This window comes from Zootoca vivipara, chromosome 2 (genome assembly GCF_963506605.1).
Source record: "Zootoca vivipara chromosome 2, rZooViv1.1, whole genome shotgun sequence".
NCBI lineage: Eukaryota > Metazoa > Chordata > Lepidosauria > Squamata > Lacertidae > Zootoca > Zootoca vivipara.
In genome coordinates, this window is record NC_083277.1 from 93,119,453 (window position 1) to 93,144,062 (window position 24,610).

At 43.9% G+C, this 24,610-nt stretch overlaps 1 protein-coding gene across 2 annotated transcripts; it reads left to right on the forward strand.

The window, feature by feature from the left end:
* The first annotated feature begins 122 nt into the window (after positions 1–122).
* Positions 123–16,960, forward strand: CD300LF (CD300 molecule like family member f). Of its 2 annotated transcripts, XM_035104391.2 has the most exons (8): positions 123–237; positions 2,562–2,894; positions 8,631–8,969; positions 11,636–11,711; positions 12,556–12,653; positions 14,071–14,105; positions 14,556–14,720; positions 16,298–16,960. In XM_035104391.2, exons 1-8 carry the CDS (start codon positions 180–182, stop codon positions 16,379–16,381), a joined length of 1,188 nt encoding a protein of 395 aa, XP_034960282.1. In that variant the 5' UTR covers positions 123–179; the 3' UTR covers positions 16,382–16,960. The 2 variants fall into 2 exon arrangements, with proteins under 2 accessions (XP_034960282.1, XP_034960283.1); XM_035104392.2 differs by lacking the exon at positions 8,631–8,969 and having other exon boundaries at positions 16,298–16,959.
* The last annotated feature ends 7,650 nt before the right edge of the window (positions 16,961–24,610 follow it).

Sequence of the window (24,610 nt, forward strand, 5' to 3'; positions counted from 1 at the left end):
ATATGAAACTGCTGCAACGGCCAGGGCAAGTGAAGGGAATCGGGGAGAAAGCAGAAGCAGAAGAGGTCTATTCACCCTAACTCAAGTGGAGGGGTGGGGGCAAAGCACTGTAAAAGAGAAGTCGCTGTGCATTCAAAAGAGCAGGCATAGAAGAAAGGAGATCATGCAAGTCTGCGGCGATGGTCAGCATGCGGCAATGGCACTTTATTGTGGGAATGTTATTCTTCAACCTAAAAGGTGAGCGGTTTGTGCCTGGCTGTTTACCCTGAACGATCAGGGACACATAGGGTAAGATGGGAGTTGGGGGTGAGCGTGTGATCGATTTCTGCAATTTAGAGGCAGCCTGACCCATACGCAAGAGATATGTGCCTTCAGAGTTTGCCTTCTGGCAAGATGCAAGGAGTTGGGGATTACATATTCTCCAGCAATGCAAAAGATCCAATTTTGCACTGGCTTCAAAGCTTAAATTTATTGAGTGTGGGGTGGAATTTCAGAATTTAATGCATTCTGCCAATACCTTCTGGGGAGTGGGGGGGGGCTGTTAGGAAGGAATCTGTGTGGACACAGACTAATTTCTGCAGAGCTATGAGAGCAATTCTCCCCTTGTCACAAGCTGCCCATCCCTGGTGTAGAAAGAATGTATTTGAACTGCAAAAAGAAGATGCCTTACTTCCTAAGAACTACAGGTGTCTAAAATCTTGGCCTAATTTGGCAGATGCCCCGTATCTATCCAATATTATTTATGAATCTTATAGATGGGCCTTTTCCAGAGCCCGATTTGATGCGATGCCTTCAGCTGTGTTACACGGCAAATTCTTGCGTATACTAATCGAAGAGCGCTTTTGTCCATGCATGCCCAACAAGGTGGAATCTGTTATTCACATTCTTTTATTCTGTGAATTCTATAGTGAAGAACGATCACTACTCATTTTACCCCTACTATCAAAATTCACACCCTTGCAATATTATCTGGAACCCCCCCCCCAAAAAAAAACATTATGCAAATTCCTTCTGGAAGATTCTTTGAGCTCAGTATCTTACGCTGTGGCCAAATTTTGCACCTTAGCTATTAAAAAAACGTAAATCTCTTTTATTGAACAACATATTATAACAATTTGTCCTGCCCTCCGATGATGATATTGCTGCTACAGTTCTTAGTTAAATCTCTTATTCTTTTATGCTGTTTTATTCCACTGGACCTGTATTTTTAAGTATTGTATATTCAATTAGTATATTGACTGTTAAAACCCCATATCAGTCGTTTTTATTGTTTATGTAGAGAATTATGCAGAATTTCTGGTTTAATATCCTGGCTGTTTGCCGTAATAAACATTGACCGACTGACGGAGAAAGGATGTCTATGGTGTATGCCCATCTCTATGGTGCAGAGAAAGGGCAGGGATGGGCAGCTTGTGACAAGGGGGGAATTGCCCTCATTACTCTGCAGAAATTAGTGTCATTGACACAAGGCTGAAGAGACTGCACCATCAGGGCAACCGTTTCTGCTTGCCTGGTGGAACAACCTTCCCCTGCGCGCTGTTCCGTAGTTCCCCCAGCCAGTTTGGGGATGAGGCATGCAAAGGATGGAGAGGAGGGAAAGCCCTGCTGCACTAGTTGAAGTCCTCCAGTGGATCCAGCCCACTGAACTATCAGAAGTGCCCAGCAGCTTTGTCTCCTAAGCTGGTTGTGGGAAATGAAGTGCTCTGCCTGGTCTTTAGAGGACCATCTCTAAATAGCAGTGCTTTATCTCCTGTTCTCAGCACTGATGAATGATCTGTGCAAAGGAAAGGCAGCATTTCCAGGCACCCCAACCTCAGGGCTGGATTAGGGAAAGGAGGGAAATGCTGGTTGTGCGTGCATGCGAGTACATGCCTGTCTCTGCTTGTGTGCAAGAGTGAGCAACTGTGTGAGTGTAAGATATTGCAGTGCAGTTTCTTGTGCGGAATGTGCATGTGCAAGAATTGTGTGTGTGTGTGTGTGTGTGTGTGTGTGAGAGAGAGAGAGAGAGAGAGAGAGATTTGTAGGCAAGCTGTATGTTTAGTGTGCTTGCATGTGCGTGCATGTGCACATCCATTAAGCCATGCCTACCGGCGCTGGCATGTGGCATTTGGAAAGTTGGCTGACTATCAATAAAGGTCCTGGACCCAAAAGGGTTAGCCACCCTTGATCTAAATGAAGTTTAACACTCATTAACTTTTCCATTTGAAGATTAAGAATTTCCCAACAATTCACATGATCACCATCTCCTGCCAACTCCTAGGGGCCGAGACTGGAGAGTTCAGTGGGAGAAGCAAGCTCGTGTCCTGTAAAAAGGAAAAAATGTCTTCTCATGTTGACATATGCTTCATTTTCTTGTTCTACCGACTAAGTGATCATTATCACTGGGTATTCATCATGGAAACAGCTGTGTATAAATCTCTATCTAGGCATCCTTATTGCCAAGGCCACAGTTCTGAACCAGCCATGAAGATGTGTACAGTAATTATATATTTTTTCTATGATACCAGAAGGGTAATAGTTGGAGAGCTAATACCTCACTCCATGTTTATTTTGCTTTTCAGGTTGCATGTCTGATCTGACTGGTCCTGAAGCACTGAGTGGATTTCTGGGCAGGTCACTCTCTGTGATATGCAAATACGATGTTGGGTTTAAGAAACATGTGAAATATTGGTGCAAAGGAAGTCCATGGAGCTATTGTACAATAGTTGTTCGGACAACAGGATCTGAAGAAGAAAAGATGGCTAGCAGAATTTTTATCAAGGATAATCATGCTGGTTTGGAATTCACAGTCAGACTGGAGAACCTCAAAGAGCAAGATGCTGGGATTTACTGGTGTGGCATAGAAAGAACTGGCTCTGATTATGGATTCCCTGTAAATATTACTGTTCTCCCAGGTGAGTCACGTTCTAAACTCCACAGGAAACTCAAAAGCCAAATACAGCTAAAAGGGAGAAAAAACCTCAGAGAGGGACTACGTTCTGTGCACATTAACTCCAAAGATGGTTACTCCTTGGTAAGCATGCATAGACTTGCAAATATAAAGGAGAGTTGCTACTTTTATACTTTAAAAAATGACAGGCAGTGAATATTTTGATAATTTCTTGCTTTCCAGAATGAGGTTATTTTATCCTTTAAGCAAGGAAATACTGTAATGGTAAACGAAACAAATTTTGTTTTATGTTGTTGCCAGCTGAGATGGCCTAGCTGGTAGAGAATGAACCTCTTAATCTCAGGGTTGTGGGTTCAAGCCCCACATTGGGCAAAAGATTCCTGCATTGCAAGGGATTGGACAAGTCTACAATTCTATGATGCAGGTGCAGTCAAACCTTGGTTGTTGAACTTAATCCATTTCAGAAGACTGTTCGACAATCCAGGATCAAAGGGCGGTCAGTAAAGTCAATGGAGAAAAAAGGAAAAAAACTCCCCAGAAGCAGTTCAGCTTCCGAAAATCGTTTGAAAACGGGAGCAGTTACTTCTGGGTTTTCGGGAGCTGAAACATACGATACCGGAGGTGTTTGGGAGCCGAGGTTTGACTGTATAACATTCACATTAAGGAAATCTATGCTTGCAGAATTGTCTCCCGCCATAGATTATCTGCCAGCAAGGCTGCCTGAACTGACTGGAATGAATTTGAAATCTCAAAGGACATACCTGCAACACAGCCGATTCCCAGGTTGACACTGTAGCAGCCCCATGTCAGCACATGAGAAAACCAATGCCAGACTTAGGATTTCTCCCATCTCAAGTAAAAGTGTCAAACTGGGAGGAAATGTGCTTGGAAGCAGGGAATTGTAACCCACTTCCCACTAGAATTACCTACCCAAGTTTTTCCCTGCCACTCTGTGATAAAAGTGAACCTGAAGCCATTTGTATATCCCATAATAACATGGATCAGGGCAACATGGATATTTAAAATAAATTAATTAAAACCCGCCAAAATTTGGGATCCCATCAGATCTCAGAATTTCTGTGCTATGCTACAACAGGCATTTTGTTATTCATGGGGTGTGTTATAAAGCAGGCATGTCCAACAGGTAGATCGTGATCTACCAGTAGATCACTGGACATCTGCGGTAGATCACTGGTAGATCATTGGCTCCCCCAAAGAAGCTGAACAACTGTGGCTCCCCTAAAAAAAGCTCAATATTTTATCTCCTCCCTGAAAAAATGCAACTTTGACCTGAACCCCCCCCCCAAATGGGTCTTCCTCTTTCCTACAAAAGCTCAACAACTTTGACCTGAACCCCCAGTTTTTAACTCTAGTAGATCGCAGCCTCTTGGGAGTTGGCCACCCCTGTTATAAAGCACTGATCTCTCACGAATAAGCTCGTAGCATCTTACCTTTGTTTAACAACATTTGTTCACCCTCGCAGCACTTTCTTTACCACAGTGTGGAGTGAACCCATTGCTCCTGTATGGTAGCTTGAGAAAATGCTTTCTATTACATTGCAGGATTATCAGCAACATCTCACTAAGGAGGGGAGGGGGACTTTGCTTTTGACTCCCCAGTGGGTACCAGGCTTCCAGATGACCTGTTTACGGAGCATTCATCCTGACGTGCTTTCAGGGAGATTGGATTACCCTGGCTATTTGATGAGAATTCATTCTGATTTGTTTGCAGAGAGGTTAGATGGCATTGTGTTAAAGCGAACACTATTCCACACTTTCCAACTGCATTTTGCCATCACTTTTCCTTGTTCCAAAAAGCCAGATCTTTTGGGAGGCAGGTTTGTTGCACATGGCCTTCCCCATCAACTATAACTGCGCAGCCTTAGATTTGTGCGTATGTGATTAAATCCCACACCAAAATAATGACCACCTGGAAGCATCCACAGTCAAGAAGAAGCGTAAATAAGACACTAGGGGTTGAAACACTGTCCTGTTCTATTCTCACACAACTATGGTATGTGTGTCTTGCCAAGATTGCGGAATGTACTGCGTGGCATCATAGTGAAATTTGTTGTAATACCCCCCCCCCCCCCGGTAGCACAAATATATCTCTGTCAGAAAGGAAGCTCCTTTATTCGTAAGACATGCTAGCTCACTGTTTCATTTACTGGGCTAAAGTGAGTAGAATTTCCCAGAAACTGAGCAACATGGGCAAGAAGGGGAAGTCTGGGGGAATCACAGTGCTTTGAAGTCACAAGCATCTCCACAAGTTGTGGAGAATAGCACCTCTCTTATGGTGTGGCTTCAAGGTGTTGTGTGTGTTGCCTGCCCTGTGTGCTCCTTCTTTGCATATCTCAAGTGAAGGAGCGCAACATTTGAGACTGGTTTTTGGGGTGTGCTTTTTGGAACTAACAGCCCTGCTCCCAATGTTCTCTAATGGTTGCTGGTAGGAATATTGGGTACCATTTGCACTAAGAGATAGCACTGGTAGCATTCAGTAGAATATTCACAGAGAGCTAACCTACTGAGCGGGTGTCTCATTTGTTCCCCTTATTGGTAAGCAGCTGCAGAGGTCTCCACATCTGATCCCTGGGGGAACGGTTTTAGGCCTGCTTGCTCCTAGTTCCCATTTCATGGATACAAATATACTCTCCAGAAGCTGCTCTTAAGCCTTGTTAATGAGAGTGATTCACTGTGGGCTCTTCCATACTTCTCTTTGTCCCACAATTTCTTCCTTTTGTCCGACTGTTTCCCCAGGAAAACCCACTGAGGGCTTACTTCTGCTTGTCTTGTGCCTAAAAAGCACAGGTTTTGCCTTTGTCTGCAGCTTTCTCCTGGGAAAAATAGCCCTCTTTAGCGCTAAATCGGAACGAAGACAATTGCAATCTGTGGAAAATCCAGTTGCCATTTGTTCTGATTCAGCACTAAAGATTGGGTTTCCCCAGGAGGAACAGCAGGGCAAGCTGAGGTCAGGAATAAGCCCTGAATTGGAACAAAAGTCAATCTGCAGAAAACCCCAATTGACATTTGCTGTGATTCAATGGTAATTACTGTACCAAGTTTTCCCTGGAAAAGCAGTGGGATGAAAGAGAGAGCTTTTGCACCCATGTCCAGAAGTCACCAACCAAACAGAAATGCAGATGAGCCCTGTGAATCAGTCAAAATGCTCATGATTTGGTAAACATTTTGAAAAGGGGTGGAATGATTTCAGCCTGCTTCTAACAGCAGACTGGCTTGATCCAATATTCGCAGACTTGCTTGCTACTCAGAATGCAGCTCCCAGGAAGACTGTGCATGTCATTGGATTTTGCAAGGCCATTTTGGTGCAGTAAAAGTGCACATAAAAAGTTAGTTTTCAAGTTAAAAATGACTGTGTACTAAAACAAAAATAAAAAAAAATCCTTCCAGTAGCACCTTAGAGACCAACTAAGTTTGTCATAGGTATGAGCTTTCGTGTGCATGCACACTTCTTCAGAAGTCACCAGACCCTTATGAATAGTCAGAGGGTGGAGTTGGGGGTATTACTCAGAAGGTTGGTGGGAATGGGTGAATGGCTGATAGGAGTGGTAAACCTGTTGATGACTGTTAATGACTATTTACTACTACAATTGGTCTTGCAGGAAAAAGCAAGGGGTGAGGTGCTAAGGAAAGCTTTATCATGTATAATGAGATAAGAATCCAGTGTCCTTATTCAGACCAGGTCTCTCCATGGTTTTAAGCTTGGTAATGCAATTCAGCAACTTCTCTTTCCAGTCTGTTTCTGAATTTTTTTCTGTAATAAAACAGCTACTTTGAGATCTTGTATAGAATGTCCTGGGAGATTGAATAGAATTATAAAAAAAATTGTATAGAATCTCCTGGGAGAAAGGCACATTCACGCTGGCTAGCTATTTATGTGAAGGAAACGAGTGGTTTTAGATGCTGCAAGGGGAAGGAAGCAGCAGAACATACTTGGCAGCCACGGCCGCAGTAGAGGAACAGGCAGCTGAGTTTGCTTGCACAAAAACTGGTTAGAAGGGGCTGTGAAGCAGCTATGCAGCACGAAACCAAAAGAGGTATTAGGCTACTGGTGTACCTGAAACACTACTCTTTGTTTCAGGTGAGCAACTCATATTTCCCCCCTCCACGACATACCGCTTTTATGAAATATTAATATTCTTTTCATGATATCTATTTAACTTTTTGTTAAAAGCAAGAACACCAGAATTACTTTCATCGGTGCCTTTTTTTAAAGAAGCTGAGAGAACCGGGGCAGAATGTCCATTTGAAGCTCCTCCCTGCCTCCTCCTCCTCCTCCTCCTCCTCCTCCTCCTCCTCCTCCTCCTCCTCCTCCTCCTCCTCCTCCCAGCACCTTGTGGCCCTCCATGCCCTTCTGAGGAAAAGGCGAGGAGTGTGGCAAGCAGTGCTGGATTTACATATAAGCTAAACAAGCTATAGCTTAGGGCGGCACTCTCTTGGGGGTCCCCCCCCCAAAAAAAACAAATTTAAAGAGGAAAAAAGAAACCACTGGATGTACATTTCCAAAATATAAGATAAAAAACAAATAAAATAAAACCTACATACAGCAACAGTGCTTTGTGTTGTGTAGGCTCCTATGATGTAAGTCGTGGGCCCCGCCTGCTAGTCTGCTCCCTAAAACATCACTGGTTTGCTCATTTCTATATACGTATAGGGTTCCTACATTCTGCATGTGCAAATAGCTTTAGATACGGTACCTATTAGGTCCATAAATTACTATATAGCATATATTCAACACAAAAAACAGCAACAATTTGTTGTTGACAAAAGACAGCCGGACATATAAAGGGCCCCATTACCTTCAGTAGCTTAGGGCCTCATCAAACCTAAATTTGGCCCTGGTGGCAAGGAGCGAATGAGATTTCTCTGTGGGGGATCCTCTTTTGTGGAATGCTCTCCTCAGGAAAACACACCTGTTGCCCACATTGGATAAGACATTCCTGTTTGCTCAGAATTCTGGTCTTTTAATTTAAGATTGCACAGCAATATAATTTGTGGCCTCTTTGTGCTCGTCTTTTAGTGGAGTTGAGTAGGACCCCTTGTTGTTGTTGTTGTTGTTTACATCTGTTGGTCGCTTTATCTTGCCCAAGGCAACTTACAACCAAAAAAAAAATCTAGTCAACTTGCATTGCATGAAGTGCAATAACAAAAGGTATGTTACAAAATTGGTGAGCACAGGGTGGTCTGTGTGTGTGAGAAGCGCCTTTAAAATACAACCTCTCACCTCAAGAGATTTGACTTCTAGAGCCCCAGAGGTTGCTAAGGTTGCTCAGTTGTTGACTTTTTGGAATCTTTATTGTATGGTGTTTCATTCTGTGTATTTAGTTTTAAATTATTCAGAGGACGTTTGATATACTATATATTTGTTAGTCACTTAGGAAAGTTTTTTTTTGGGGTAGAAAGCAATGAATAAATGCAATAAATAATGACAGTACCTACTCGGAAGCAAACCTCCCTGAACTCAGTGGGACTTACTTCTGTGTACATATGATTGCAGTGTTAATGAAACTTATCCACTGTTGTATACTTATTTTTTATGATTACTCCAAGATTATATTTTCTTTTGGCCTCTTGTGTTGAATAAGAACGCAATGCATGAAAACTGATACTGATAGAATTCCAAACTATGCCCCCCTCTCCCTGCTTTGGGCCTAATGTGCCTAGCATTACTTTTCCATACAGAAGGAGAAGGTTGTGAGTGTTGTTTACTCTGTTCTTTTCAGGTCCTTACTCTGGACTACCCATCAGCAGTAATAGTACAGTGAGTGGACCCTTGGGTGGGTCGTTATCTGTCATATGCCGTTATTCGGAAGCATATGAATCCTATCTGAAATACTGGTGCAAGGATCTGAAATACGGGTGCAAGAAAATTATTGAAACAACAAAATCATCCTTTCTAGTGAAACAGGACAGATTCTCTATCAATGACAATCGTAGCCTCCGCCTATTTACAATTATTACAGAGAACCTGACTCTGGAGGATATTGGGCAATATCGGTGTGGGATAAATATACCACTTGGGTCTGATGATTATTTTCCAGTCACTGTGGTTGTCTTGCAAGGTAAGTTCTTGCCCTGACTTTTTGAGACAGATTTGGAAGTCAGTATTCATGTTAGTACAAAAAATAAGGGGTACACATTATAAGCTAAAAAGCAAAAAGGAGACAAAAGCATGCAAAAGGCTGATTCGAAAATTTAATTTATGTGAATAGTAGTGTTTTCGGCATGAGATGCTCATGAGCAAAACACAGACAGGGTAGCTAGCATATAAAGCACCCGTTTCCAAATACATCCTTCATCAGTGTACATATTGCATAAAGGGGAGCAGGAAAGATTTTCTTCAATGAGGCTTGTATGATCATAAGCATAGCTGCCAAGTTTCAGATTTGAAAATAAGGGATCAGCACCCTCACCTGTCCGATTCTCAGGGACAGTCCACACCGCGGGGCGCGGTAATCCCCCCGGCCTACAAATTAATTTACACCGGGCTACACACCATCATCTTTCCCCACCTTCAGAATGGACACCAGCCCCATCCATCTCCCCATCCCACCCTCCTCTTCCATAAGATTGTTTTTTGCTCATCAGCATTTCATGCTGAAAACACTCATATTCATGTTAGGGCACTGGGTACCAGAGGAGGGGGGCCAAAGAACTGCCCCCCCCACTTTTCCATTGCTATTCTCTGGATATAATGATTTTGCATTCAGTCGATGGTAGCAGTGGCTCAGGGCATTGTTCCCACCTTAGTAATAAAGTTGGTTCAAATGTTCAGGAAAAGGACATTTTACATTCATCCCAGGCCAACAGGCACAAACTGCAGAGAACTCAGAGGCTGTATACTGAAGGCCCTGTTGTAATCCTCATCTGTACCAGTACATGAGAAAGGCAGCAGCAGCAGCAGCAGAAGCCTACGTCGTGAGGATGAACAACCTAAGAATGGAAATATACTTTGCAATCCAAAAAATTAAGTACTTGTCAGGCAACAAGCAACATCCTTTCCCTGCAATCTCAGATTACAGTACTGGAATTGCCTGAATGCCGGGGAGCTACAGCTAGACCAGGAAGAAGGTGGCAGATGTGCTGAACACCTGTCGCTCTCTGCTTCCCCAGTTCTCTTGCTTTCATTTTGAAGTTCTTGTACAATTCCTCACCTACCAAGCCATAGAAAAGCAAACCTCAGTTGATCACAACTGTGTGTCAGACACATGACCATGGAAAGAGCTCTGAGGCATAGTTGGAACACATACTGAATTCACATTTGCCCTCTGTCTTGCGCAATCGGCATGGGAAACTACTTTACGTTACGAACTCCCAGACCAAGTTGGTCCTTGCTCAATAAATATATGTTGAAACAGTTCACAACAACTCATTTCAAGCAATCTACTCTTCATATTGAGGGTGACAATTGCTCATGCATACTCTCCAAGTGTCCCTATTGTAAAGGAACATTCCTGGATTTAAAGACGTTATCCCAGCTTCTGATTGGATCCTGGAATGTCCCAAGGATGAGCCAGTGCTTGAAGCCGGTGCTGGCACTTGCTGTGGTGCTCTTCCGTGAGTCAGCTGACTAGGGCCACACTCTGGCACCCCTATTTTCATCAGGGGGATGTCGGAGGGTATGCTAACATTGCTCTAATCCAGGCATCCCCAAACTTCGGCCCTCCAGATGTTTTGGACTACAATTCCCATCTTCCCCGACCACAGGTCTGTTAGCTAGGGATCATGGGAGTTGTAGGCCAAAACATCTGGAGGGCCACAGTTTGGGGATGCCTGCTCTACTCCATCACCACTTCCCTCACTTCTGTACTAGCTTCCCTGTAGAGCTTTCTGTCCATTGTGCTTTTTTGATTTGGACTTCAAACAATGCAGTACATGTGGATACTAGGCCCTGTGATGGGCAAGGATTACAGGGGTTTTGTTTCTTCTTCTTCTTCTTAACCTTCTGCTCTGCCACTCTAAGGCATGAAGGCAGGTTACCTGACTCTGCTTTACCTGTGAGGCTGAGATCTAAGTCAGGCAACCTCATGCAAACAGTTGGCTGTGTGTAACATCAGAGGTTGCACAAGATTCTCCTCACAATACCGTTCTTACCGCAGAAGAGGAACAGCGAATTCATGCTATTCCCCAGCCCCAGACATTACTCTGCTCACATCAGAAAACTGTTTAAGCAAGCAGTTATTTGCACAAGAAAGCAAGCTGATGCATCGTCTAACCAGGGCCCCTTCCAGACTATGCTATTTTATGGGCAGTATTCAAAAACAGACCAGGAAATTCAGGTGGTGCAACCATAGTGGGTTTCATGTTTCTCTGCAACAAATCCACTCTCCTGGGAATCTGACTTTTTGCAGGAAGGAAAATGCACTAGAAAGCATGCAGTAACACTTAATTTGACTTGACGTCATACAACTTTCCTGCAAAGGATTATGAATGAATGCTCAATGAACAGCTGACGTTGCATAAACTTTGCAAGGAGGATATACAAACAGATTGGGATGAATGTTCCAATTAATTGGCCATCTGGAAGTGGCCTGGCTCTTAGAAGTTGAGCGCGGCTTGGCTTCAATGATGACAGATGTAGGCTGCCTTCCAGAGGAACTGGTGGACTCATGATGCCTTCACACATGCACTCTTGACTGTACGATATAATGGTATATACATATAGAGGTATAATGGTATATACATATAGAGAGGTGGGATGAAGTCTGTGTTTTTGTCTCTGTTTTAGAGCCTCTCACTACTACTACAACAGCAGCAGCAGCAGTAACTACCAGAGGCCCAGACTCAGACTCCGAACCACCAGGGTAAGGACTCACATGGAACAAAAGATGCCTATCAAAATGCTGGTGTAGGGAAATCTAAGCTCATCATTTCCATTTGTGGTTTCCAGCTTCTGTTTGCTTCTGCTGTGACACAGTGCTGCTTTGTGTAAGGAGCAAAAGGCTAGCTAAGCACTGAGCAGTCCATGTGAAGTATTTCACATGTTATGTTAATTCTGACACTGAGCAGAAAACATTTGTTCTCCTAATTGCCAATTGGGGATTTGGGCAGGGTGAAGAACTAATGGTTCTCCAGATGTTGTTGGACTACAGTGGTGCAGTGGCTAGATTGTTGGACTAGGGGCCTGGGAGACCAAGTTTCAAATCCCCACTCAGGGATGAAGCTCAGTGGATGTCATTGAGCCAGTTACTTTCCTCAGTTTAACCTACTTCACAGCAATGTTTTGAAGATAAAATCGGGAGGCGGGAGCCATGGATGCCACCTTGAGCACCTTGGAGGAAAGTGGGATCTAAGTGAATAACTAAATTATTTTCATCATCCCTGATCATTGGCGATGGTGGCCAAGGAGAGCTGAAGTCTAACAATATCGGGAGGACCACTGGTTTCTCCATCCCTGATGTAGAAGGAATGAGAAGGGAGAAGTGGAATTGGAGATGTCATATCCCAGTCACGCAGCAGCAAATGTAGGGAGTGGAGTTTATCCTTCCCCTTTATCACAAACCGAAGGGGATTACTCTCCTATTGAGGAACATTGAGAGCTTCCAAATTCTATCCAGCAAGGTCCAATTCACATTGCAGAGCTATGTGTCAAAGAAAAAACAGCAAGCAATGCACCATGTCTCACATAGTTCCTTTTTCATATCCCAGCCTTTTCATCACAATCCTGTTGCCGGTTATTTTTCTGGTTCTGGTGCTGCTCTTAGTAGCAGCTTTGCTCCTAATGCGGAGCCTAAAGAAGCAAAAAGGTGAGTGGGTGTGTGCAGGAAGTCCCTGCATTTTATCTTTCCTGTCTCATCCTTTCTGTATGTCTATACCAGGCATAGGCAACCTTGGCTCTCCAGATGTTTTGGAATTACAACTCCCATGATCCCTAGCTAACAGGGCCAGTGGTCATGGATCATGGGAGTTGTAGTTCCAAAACATCTGGAGAGCCAAGGTTGCCTATGCCTGGTCTATACCTTTCCATCCCCCATGCCTCTCCATCGTCATTTCCGGTTTCCTCCATATTCCCAGGTCATTTGACCTTTGCGTGACCCCAGACTCCTGAAATCTGGTTACTCTTCTGTTAAAAACCGACTGAAGACCTACAGTGCAACCCTGTATATGAGCTATCCTACAGGGCTTGGTCCCAGCTCCTCCCCACCTAGCAGTTCGAAAGCACGTCAAAGTGCAAGTAGATAAATAGGTACCGCTCCAAGCGGGAAGGTAAATGGCGTTTCCGTGCGCTGCTCTGGTTCACCAGAAGCTGGTTAGTCATGCTGGCCACATGACCCAGAAGCTGTCTGCAGACAAACGCCGGCTCCCTTGGCCTATAGAGCGAGATGAGCGCCACAACACCAGGGTCGTCCACGACTGGACCTAACGTTCAGGGGCATCTTTACCTTTTACAGGGCTGGCATTGAAGTGGGGTGTCATTGTTTTCCACACTTTTTTACTTGGTTGTAAATTGCTTTTGGACTTTTTTGTGGGCAGCAATACACAGATTTAATAATCCTAATCTAACACAGTGGTGTGGAATCTCATGTTTTTAAACTCTAAACCACCCCAGTCCCCATTACAATGAAGGGCCTGCTCAAAATATTTTAAATAAGGGCACAGACGTTTCCTTTGGCTGAACTTGTGTACAGTCATAACTACAGTTAATATATTTCTCCAGGTATAGCCACTCAATGCAGCTTTAATTGCCCCAATATCACACCCAGGAGATACTTATGAAGGCCTTGAAAATTGTTTTATTTGTGGCTACCTAAAAGTAACAAGGCAGAAGAGCAGACAGCAGAAGTGCAACTTAAGGAGAAATAAACTGGATTTCTAAAGAACGTTGCTGTTTAAGTGATGCTGTGCTGAGGCAGAGGAAAGGGGGAAGAACACAACAACAGCCCCTCCATGTAGAACATCTGCCTCAACCCACACCAATACAGAAGTTGGATTAGGAGGGCTGAGGAAATCTGTACCCACTTTCCACAGCCAGCTACCCACATCTCCTTTGAGAGCGTTTCCTTCCTGCTATGTGAAGATACTGTACTGAGGAGATTCTTGAGGTGCCCATTCTTTCCAAATGCTTGTTTTCCAATTTCCCTGACCTGCTTTAAAAATGAAATGGGGGAAAAAATAGGCTGCAATGTTACACCAGTGTCTTAAAACTATCTGCTATCTTTTCAGCTGCCAAAGCATGTGGGGATATCCTCCTGTCTACGGTAAGTGGCAAAAGGACTGCTCACCTTCCCTTCCCCTCCTCTCATCACAAAGAATTCGTACTTTTGCCTCCAACCTCAGCAAGGCTAATTCTCCTTGCCCTTCACAGAATGCTAAGAGCGGTTTCTGGGAAGGATCACTTTAAAAAGGCCACTTCCCTTGACCCACACTGATCCACTCCCAGGACATCCTGTTACAACTTCTGTGGAATTCAATATTGCAATACAGTACATTTTCTTTCAGGTAGCAGACTGTGGTGCTATACTCAGGCAGTTCTTGTACCTGGTGTGAACTAAGATCCCAGGTGATACCGTAGCTCCCCGTTTTGTTTTCCCCATGTGCAAATGTCTTGTGGAAACATATCCTGAGATAATGCTACAGATACAAAGGGGTATGGGGGTCTGCTCAAAGATACCAAATGGGACACAGAGTTGTTTTTGGATTAATTTCAGGCTCCTAATCATGCAGAAGGCAATACTTCTGGTAGAACTGTGAAGCTACAGCAGAGACCTCACCACAAGACAGCTCCGCCCAGCTCCCACCAAGCAACAAACCACACAGAAGAAGTGGAATATGCAACCGTGATGAAAGCTTCGACTTCTGCTTCTCAGCCAGAGGTTCTTCCCTTGCCAATGCTTTTTGCTCTTTTTATATCCCATCGTTGATTTCCATGCATGTTAAGGGGGCAGCGCCTAAAAACTTGCATCGTTTTTGAGCACATCACAAAGGAGGTAGTTTTGGAAAGACCCCTCTTGCTTCATGCAACCGATTTCCCGACTTAGCAATTCACAAAGAACCCTGAGGAAATACATGCACCCTAAATTGCAGCCCAGACCCCCCACCTAGTAATAGGCTTCTCAAAATACAAGCCTCAGTTAGTAGTGCAACATGGGTCTTAGTTCATTTTGGTCTGCATTAAGCCTGGCAATGCCAGGACTGCATAAATAATGGGCAAGATGCAGACAAGCTCTCTTAGGTCCAGCATGGGAGCATGTCAGTTACTATGCATGTGCCCCAAAGTGTGCCTGTCACTGCTTATATTGGACTGTAAAGGCACATTCTGTTGTCCTTAAGTCACAATAGGGTGCTGCAGTCGACAGAGGTTTTTCCATAATGCAACAGACTCCCAAAACTGTGGGCCAAAGCAAATTTGGGTGGGTGTTTGTTGCAACACCAGGCATTCCCCACCATCCCTTTGGGTCTTCCTTCTTCTGAAGCATTGCTGTTGGCCAAAGCTAGAAATGGGATGCTGGGTGGAATTAACTTCCATGGCAATAGCACTCCCTTGTGGCAGGGAGAGCCTGCATGTTTACTCTCTGTGCTACAGCAGTGATGTCTAGAGCAGGCATCCCCAAACTTCGGCCCTCCAGATGTTTTGGACTACAATTCCCATCTTCCCCGACCACTGGTCCTCTTAGCTAGGGATCATGGGAGTTGTAGGCCAAAACATCTGGAGGGCCGCAGTTTGGGGATGCCTGGTCGAGAGTCTCCAAGCCACAACTAGCAAAGTACAATCTTGCAATATGTTACGCAAACCAATAATGTGTGCACTTGTGTTGCATATTATTATGGGATTATCCTGCCCTTCCTCCAAGGAGCAGGGTCTTCGACAGGCTCTGAGAGGCTTGTGTGCTGACTGTTGTTTGAGAGCCTGCCTCCCTGCTCTTTCCATTGGAATAGACTCCTCCTCCATGTTTGAGACTTGGGGCTCCCTATCAGATAGGCTATGCTTAGAGAAATTAGACACCCCCCCCAGTTTTCTGGGGTTTGGGTCTGACTCTCCCCAGTCCAAATTGAACACACTGCCCATTATAACAGGGATGGAGAACCTGTTTTAGCTGGAGGGCCACATTCCCTTCTGCACAAACTACTTGCAAATTTTACCTTGTTTCTATGCACACCCCTTGCACACCTCCAACCAGGCAAGCAAGAGGCATAATCGGAGTTCATGGACATATTCCAGCCAGGCAAAAACACTCAATGAGAATGCAAAGCTTAGCCAGTAAGTGGTGTAGCCTGGGGACAGTCCCAAGGGCCAAAAAGAGGTGTGGAGGGCCATATTTGGCCCCTGGGGCTGAGGTTCTCCACCCCTGTACTACACAATGCTGCCTCCCCACACCCTGCAATGCTTTCTCTTCTTGCAATAGTCCCCGCCTCCTTGACCAGTGCTGTTTTTTCTTCTTCTACTTTCTAGGTTCCTACAGCTACAGAACAGGTTTCTTATGCTTCCTTGAGTTTTCAAGATCCAGTTGAAGAAGCTACGTATGCCAATGTGTAATAGGCACCCAGTCCAAATCCTGATAACTATCGAGTACTGTGGACTGAAAAGGAAAAATAGTTGGGACCTTCCCCGTGGGACACTTTCCCTTTCTGCTCCTCTCCTCTTCCAATAAAGGACTGTTGCAACACCTTGTCACTTATAGTGGTATGACTGGACTCCACACACTTGATCTCCACCTATAGGCAGTGGCCTGGGATGAGTTGTTGCTGATCCTTACCACTGCAGGAACATCAGAAGAAAGCTACAGGCAAGAAGCCATGTTAAACTAAGCCAGGCTGCCTGCCTACCTGCATCGAAGGAGCAATCTAATAACCTGTGATGTTTTCATAGGTCCCTGACAGGGATGGAACAAGCTCATGCTTGCTTTGCTCAAGTTCTTTCCTAAGTCCATTCCATTTTTGTGCTTTTTTAAAAAACTACAGAAAATCATTTAAATATTTCATCACAAGATAATATTTAAACACATATTCAGTTTCATTGCACACCGTTGCAAACATTTGGAATCCTAAAGTATACATTTAAAAAGCCTATGCATTATTTATTATTATTATTATTATTATTATTATTATTATTATTATTATTTTAAAGTATCTATAAACCAAGAACCGGATTGCAAAATTTGAAGAAGTGCAAAATCTATGGGGCAATCTGGATGGGACAGATCAGATCAAATTGCATTAGAATCAGCATAAATCAGACTTCTCAAACATTCCTTGCTCTCCACGCCGTTTCTCTTACATCAGTGGTTCCCAACAGGAGGTCCGCGGACCCCCAGGGGTCCGCGAGCTATGCCAGAGGGGTCCGCAAGATGCTATTAGAATAAAAAATATATTAAATATATTTCATATGATAACAGATTTTTTGTTTTGGCCACTTCCTGCATGAGCAGAGTCTAGCGCAAAACTAGAATTAGATAGAGGCAGTAGTTCTGCTGTATGCCGTTAGGTGGCGCTTTACAAACACTACTGTTTTGCAAAGAGGCAGCGCGCGCATTCTACTAACGCTCACCTCCCCAAGATGCTTTGCACGCGTCGGCTTCATTTGTGCGCTACTACGCAGGTACCCTGTCTTCTCCATTCCCCTCCCTCCTCCCTGGATTAGGGATTAGGAATTAATAGGGGTCCTTGTCACAATAGCGGCTCGATGAGGGGTCCTCGAGAAAATTTTGTTGGGAACCCCTGTCTTACATCAATGAGTTTTACGTTCTGCCATAATATTGTATGACCGCTGCTGTGTGCTTTCCTGTGAGTCCATTGCTATCTGTAAGGTACCTTTGATATCAAGAGCCAATGAAGTATCATAAGCTGTGTGCATTGCTGCATGATTGTTACTGCAGTGCTTATTAGAAACTTAACTTCTGTTGGGACATTTTCCTGGGATGGGTGTAATTAAGAAACAGGACACAAGTGGTTTCTGGTGGCGATACGAACCAATCAAAAGCTAAAGTCGGGTGGGGAGGAGAAGAGGATATGCTCAGCCTGGAGGCTCAGAACAGTTCTTCATTGGTGGGTGCTTGTTGGGTGGGGGATTGGCCTGTCTGCAGAGAAAGTGGAAGTATCCAGGCACTATTGCCCACGAGGCTGTTTGGAAATATCCAAAATTGGGAACAGATACTCTGTTAAGTCGCTCCTTACTTGAAGAGGATGCTGGATTTTGTGAATGGCCCCAGGAGTTCTCATTAAAGCAGGCAAAACTGAATCAGCAGAATACTGTACTGAATTCTTAAAGAGCCAGGTCTCCCTGCTCAGGCAATTTTATGGATGCTCTTTCTAACAAGCCCCTTCCTTGGGCGTATCATTCTAAAAGCATATTGCATTTCCATACTTCGCTTCCTTAAAACATGCCTCTTGCTACTTAACATAGGAGACACAAATGGTGCAATCTTTTATGCGTATGCACCCAGAAATAAGTCCTATAGTCTTCACCCTCTAGTACAGGGGAAGCCAATGTGGTACCCTCCATATATTTTGTTGGACTACAACTCCCATCATCCCTCTCCATTGACTATGCTGCCTGAGGCTTATGGGAATTTGTAGTCCAACATCTGGAGGGCACCTGTGAGTTAGGGTTGCAGTCTGATTCTGGGAGGCTGCTGCTACCAATGAAAAGCTGGGCTTTGGACCTTCAGAACTCGCTCCACGTGGTCCTGTAGCCTGCCCTACAGTATTGAACTCACACTCCCATTTGTCTAATGATCACAGAGAAAAACAAAATTAAGGCTATTACACACTTACCTGGGAATGTGTTATTTAACTCAGTGTGGCTTAACATCTTAGTAGACATGTCTAAGATTGCCCTGCCTAAGATTGCCCCAGTTGCCTATTTCAGCCAGAGGTGAAAACTAAATTCTGAGCCCTCAAATGCATTAGAAGCATTACATCGGCTTCAAAGGTGGAAAAAAGCAACAATCCCCACTAGGGAAGAATGGCAAGCCAAACTGCTGGATTATTCCGAAATGGCTAACTGGGAGACTCAGGAATCAAGGAGGTAAAGACTTTTTTAAAAATCGGAAAAATTTATAACCTATCTAGGAAACCATTGTAGACGAATTAAAACATTAAGGAAAATGAAAATTATGGAAACTGCATTGATGTGTAGACTTGGAAAAATAGTTATTAGGATCCATGTAAGGGATGGGGGGGGGGGAGTCAAGAGATTCAGAGAATCTCACGAAAGGATTATATAAATTTGTTGCAAAATTGTATTTGTAAAAATCAATAGAAATATTTTTTAATAATTAAAAAAGCATTACACCAGATTCTTTCCTCAGTCCTTGTTTTCTACAAAAAAGAAAACTCCATTGGGCCATTTTTCTATTCCAGGGGCTCCTCCAGATTACCTATTTATTGATCATGCACCCCAATTTGTTTTCACAAAGTTTGTGGGAGGATGATAGATCCACTGTTTATTGGGCTTTCGTTTTGATGGCAGACATGAGATGGCATCATTTCAAGTAATTGTTACCGTACTTTTCAGTGTACTTTCCCATCATTTTCTTGGTGCGAAAACTCTGGATGTTTGTTTGCTTGTTTGAAGCAGGTTTTCCACAGAAGAGCACCAGATCCACTTTCATTGCACAACTAAAATTTGTTGGTACAAAACTGAACCAGGCCCACAAGATAGTGACAGTCTGGAAATGGCACAGGAACATTCTTGTGTACAAGCTGGGAGAATGCTTAGTACTTCAAGCTGATTGGAGAAGGCAGACAGGACAAGGAGTGCAGTATTGAACTGCTAATGAGGAGAACTAGGCCAGAGATGGGGAACCTGTACCCCTCCAGATGTTGCTGGGCATAATCCCTGAGCCATACTGGCTGATGGGAATTGTAGTATAGCAACATCTGGAGTGCCACAGGTTCCCCACCACTGAAAGAAGTAAAGACCTCTGGGTATACAATGCATGGTAGCAGGATGATACAGGCAATGGTTGCATGCACCCTATACCTTCAAAGCACATTCAAAACACAGCCTTTCCCTCAAAGAATTCTGGGCACTGTAGTTCACCCCTCACAGAGTTAGAATTCCCAGCAACCCTTAACGAAATACAATGCCCAGAATTCTTTGAGGGAAATTGTGTGCTTCAGATGTTCTTTAAACAGTATAATGTGCACATAGCCAGTGTTTGTGTGTGGGCTGTCATTCATTGGTGCCAAGGCGTCCAAGAAAAGAGGAAGAGAAGAACTACAGTTGGCTCTTTGTTCTCCCCCACATCTACCCAAGTGTGTGGTGATTTTTCAGCCAAGAAGAAAGGGATCAGGTGACAGGGGGGGACTTGATATTTGCGTGTTCCTCTGTGCAACACATTGCACTTTCAAGAGGACTGATTAAAATCAACAGGCTGCTCTCCAGCTATATTGATAAGAGATGGAAAATATTCCGCAACTACTCTGAATGGTGTGGGGTTCAATATCCCATCATGGTTCACTTAAACGATCTGGATCGCTCTGTCACCAGTTTGGCTTTCAATATTCTGTTCCTTAAATATTAATCAAAACCATTAGCTCTCAAATGAATGGAAATTGCATGCATGCAGGGCTCATAAGTTCTTTGGAAGAGATGGGAAACTAGACATCAATAGTATATTTATATTTGGCCCATGCATATACTATTAGCCGGCATAATGACTTAATAGTAGGCGGCTTATTGTACTAGCATTAAAACAGCATCCAATATAATTCCTCTGAACAGAAAAGATAGGTAGGCAGATGGCAGTTCCCAAATATATTGCAGTGGATTAACTGCTACTCACATCCTTGTTTGGCTCGACAGCAAGCAACCGGCATAAACCCCACCAGGGATTTGTATGAGTCAATTCTGGGTTTCAGGTTTTCTCCTGTACTTCTGACAAAGTAACCCCGGCAAATTCAGAGTTTACATGTCTAAGAATTGCCACCTCTAACAGTGTGTTCCCCAAAAGGTATAAATTTCATCCTTGGGAAACTGGGGCTGGGAAACTGACCATGGCCAAAGACAGAACATAGAGGTTGTGTGACTCAGGCCTGCAAACAGCTTCTGATGCAAATTGGAGCAATTAGGTTTTTCTGCCTCTGTTTTGGAAGACATCTGCAGAATGTTGCCATCATAACCATCCCTGCCTGTAGACTGCCAACAGGGTACATTACTCCCAAGTGCTCCACAGGCATTATATGAGACAAGCTCACAAAGCCCTGAAATGTAGGCCAGTTTTATCTACATACATGGATGGTTGAGTCAATAATGGCTCATTTTAGCCACTCATGCAGGGATGGGGGACCTGTGGCCCTCCACCTGTTGCTAGGACTGAAACATCTATCATCCCTAAATACCAAGGTTTCAGACAAAATCTCTCCCAGTCTTACCTGGAGATGCGGTACATTGAACTTGGACTTCTGCGTGGAAGGCAGATGTTCTGCCACTGAGATACAAACTTTCCCCTAAAGAGAAAGCTAGCTACTTCTCACCCCGTACCCCCAGCATGTCCCAATATCTGCCTCCACCACCCTCTTTTATTCCATTACCATGTGGGTGTAGCAGTTTCCGCATATTAAAATTATGCCCATGTAAAAGATTTAGTAGCAATCCTATCCTCATTCAGTTCATGTAACTCAGGCATCCCCAAACTTCAGCCCTCCAGATGTTTTGGACTACAATTCCCATCATCGCTGACCACTGGTCCCTCTTAGCTAGGGATCATGGGAGTTGTAGGCCAAAACATCTGGAGGGCCGCAGTTTGGGGGTGCCTGATGTAACTCAAGGACAGAACTGCACTGATAATTCCCAAATTCTCCATCTTAATTGGACTATAGATTATTTGATATCCAGTCATGGATGTCAGTTCAGTTTTCCTTGTTCTCAGCTTCATAAATTCCCATTTTGACATAATCATCCAGTGTCAACATGCACATTTTACATTGCTACCAAATCCCGGGAAACCCTGTATTTGGGGACAGCATTGTTATGGGTTTCCCATGTGGTTGCTATGAATAGGCCTAGCATTCTGGGTTTGCATTAAGGCAAGAAACCTTTTTCTTCTGCCCAGAGCTGCATTGCCTCAAGGTTAACCTGTCAGCAGGATTGAATCAGTAGTGGGTGGCTTAAGGCAATGCCTGTCCAGAGTCTTGCACTTGACAAAGGAATGCTAATAACCCAGGAGAGTCTCTCTGTAGGAGCTAATTGTTAGACAATTGTTTCTTGGTACAGAGAGCTAGGAGCATCCTGAATTACAGGATGAATCTGAGATTCTGGGAGGTGACATACTCACCTACCCAGTAAAGGCTAATTGTGTGCATGTGTGAAATTTGTGCATGCAGATGTGAGGCAGACCCTCCAAGAGTCCCTATTTTCCAGATTTAAAGTACTGGTACTGTAACGAGCCGGGATTACAGGTAAGACCTCTCCCTTACAGCAGGTGCTTCTAATCTCAGCTCGTTACATACAGTGAAGATACTGTACCAGGTAGCCTGACATCTGGCTGGTTGATAGGGGATCAAATACTTATTTCACTCATTATAATGCACACCCACCTCTGACTTTTGTCTTCTGGGTTTCTGGGGTTTTTCCTGTTGTTACTCTGTCTCTCACAGCTACAATAAACCTACCATTAAAATTATGGGCTGGTCATTTCTCCGTCAGAGCGCAAACGGGCAAATTTAGCAGGGGATCAAATACTTCCCCCCCCCTGCACTATATATTGGAAGCTGCCCAGAGTGGCTGGGGCAATCCAGCCAGATGGACAAGGTATAAATAATAAAGTTGTTGTTATTGAATTGGACATTCCTATTTTCATTGGAGAAATGCTGGAGGGTATGGTAAGGGAACAGAAGAGAAACTGCAGTTTTGAGGCCAAGTTAAACTGGGAGAGATACACAGAGAGGGTGAGCTGATTTAGGGGTTCTGTAAGGTAACAGGATATAGGAATGAAGTGTTGCTGCCTCTCTCTGAAGAGAATTTGTTGCTGGAGTGTTCATCTGTCTGCATTTGCCTATGCTCAACCTGCATACAGTATTTGTAAATAAACTCATAGAAATCCAAATCATGGTATATGTTGCCTCCCCTTCTGGAATCTCCACATTAATCATAGTAGAAATGCACACACAAAAAAATTTGTGTGCTTGTAAATATTTTTTAATTTTAAGTTTTTTAAACTGCTTTAAACTGTATTTTAAATTGTTGTAACCTGCCCTGGAACCTTAGGGTGGGTGATAAATTAAAATCCTTCTCCTTTTTTTCTGGGCAGCGCTGGTGCAGAATCCCAGCCCTTCTTAGGAATGACACCAAGCCCAAGATAGAAAAATCCAGGTCATTGCACACAGACTCATGTAGGATTGTGGCACTGTCACAGTCTCCCTGCAGGACAAATACACAAACATTTCCACACAGTTTCATTATTACATGCAGTATAGCTCTCTCGGTAACTTTGACTTCTCCCACTACAAGAATACAGAGTTGTAACATTGAACACATGAAGCCACCTTTGGTAAGCAGAAAGTAACATACAGTGCTAACCACAACCTTTGGTTGAACTTCTTTATATTATTCAGAATTTTATTTTTAGCACCGATTCATGCGGTCCAGTCAGGTTTTTCAGCTGCAAACTGCAGTTTCTCCAGAAAAAGTGAGAAAGGGAAATGCTAGGAGGAAACATCTAATCTAACCTGCAGTTGTTCAAATGTCCTAAGACATATCCACTTCCTCATATTCTCAAGGTGGTTTACAAAATGAAGAATGCATTTAAAATGGAAAAGAAAAAAGAAAAACCCACAATGAACTAAAAGGGCACAAAATAACGTTCTAACTTTACATAGGTGTTGACACAGTTTTACAGCCATCTTTTAAAATGCTAGGGGAGATGTTGCAAGGGAGAGAAGAGCTGATCAATATTAAGGTATCTTTTAATTGGAAAGGACTGTTGCTCTGCAGTAGAGAAGATATTGACCACCAGTTATTCCAGCTTGGTATATGTTCTGATTTACTTCGACTATAAAGAAGGCTGATCGCCGAAGAATTGATGCTTTTGAATTATGGTGCTGGAGGAGACTCTTGAGAGTCCCATGGACTGCAAGAAGATCAGACCTATCCATTCTGAAGGAAATCAGCCCTGAGTGCTCACTGGAAGGACAGATCCTGAAGCTGAGGCTCCAATACTTTGGCCACCTCATGAGAAGAGAAGATTCCCTGGAAAAGACCCTGATGTTGGGAAAGATTGAGGGCACTAGGAGAAGGGGACGACAGAGGACGAGATGGTTGGACAGTGTTCTCGAAGCTACGAACATGAGTTTGACCAAACTGCGGGAGGCAGTGCAAGACAGGAGTGCCTGGCGTGCTATGGTCCATGGGGTCACAAAGAGTCGGACACGACTAAACGACTAAACAACAACAACAACAACAATGCAGTGGTTAAAAAAGTGAACTCATATTCATGTGGAGGAAGCCTGTCAATAACTCATTCTGGAACTGCACCCCTTAAAAATCAAATTCCCCCCCCTGTGGGGCAGATGCCCCATGTTGGGAACCACGGGACTAATGGTTAGGCATTTATGTATTTATTCAGTAACTATATAGGCCACCCTTCAGTATGAACTTGCAAGGCAGTATCTGACTTAGAGCATGGACGACTGCAATACGCTCTATGTGGGGCTACCTTTGAAGGTGACTCTGAAATCCAGAATGCGGCAGCTAGACTGGTGACAGGGAGCAGCCGCCGAGACCACTTAACACCGGTCTTGAAATACCTGCATTAGCTCCCAG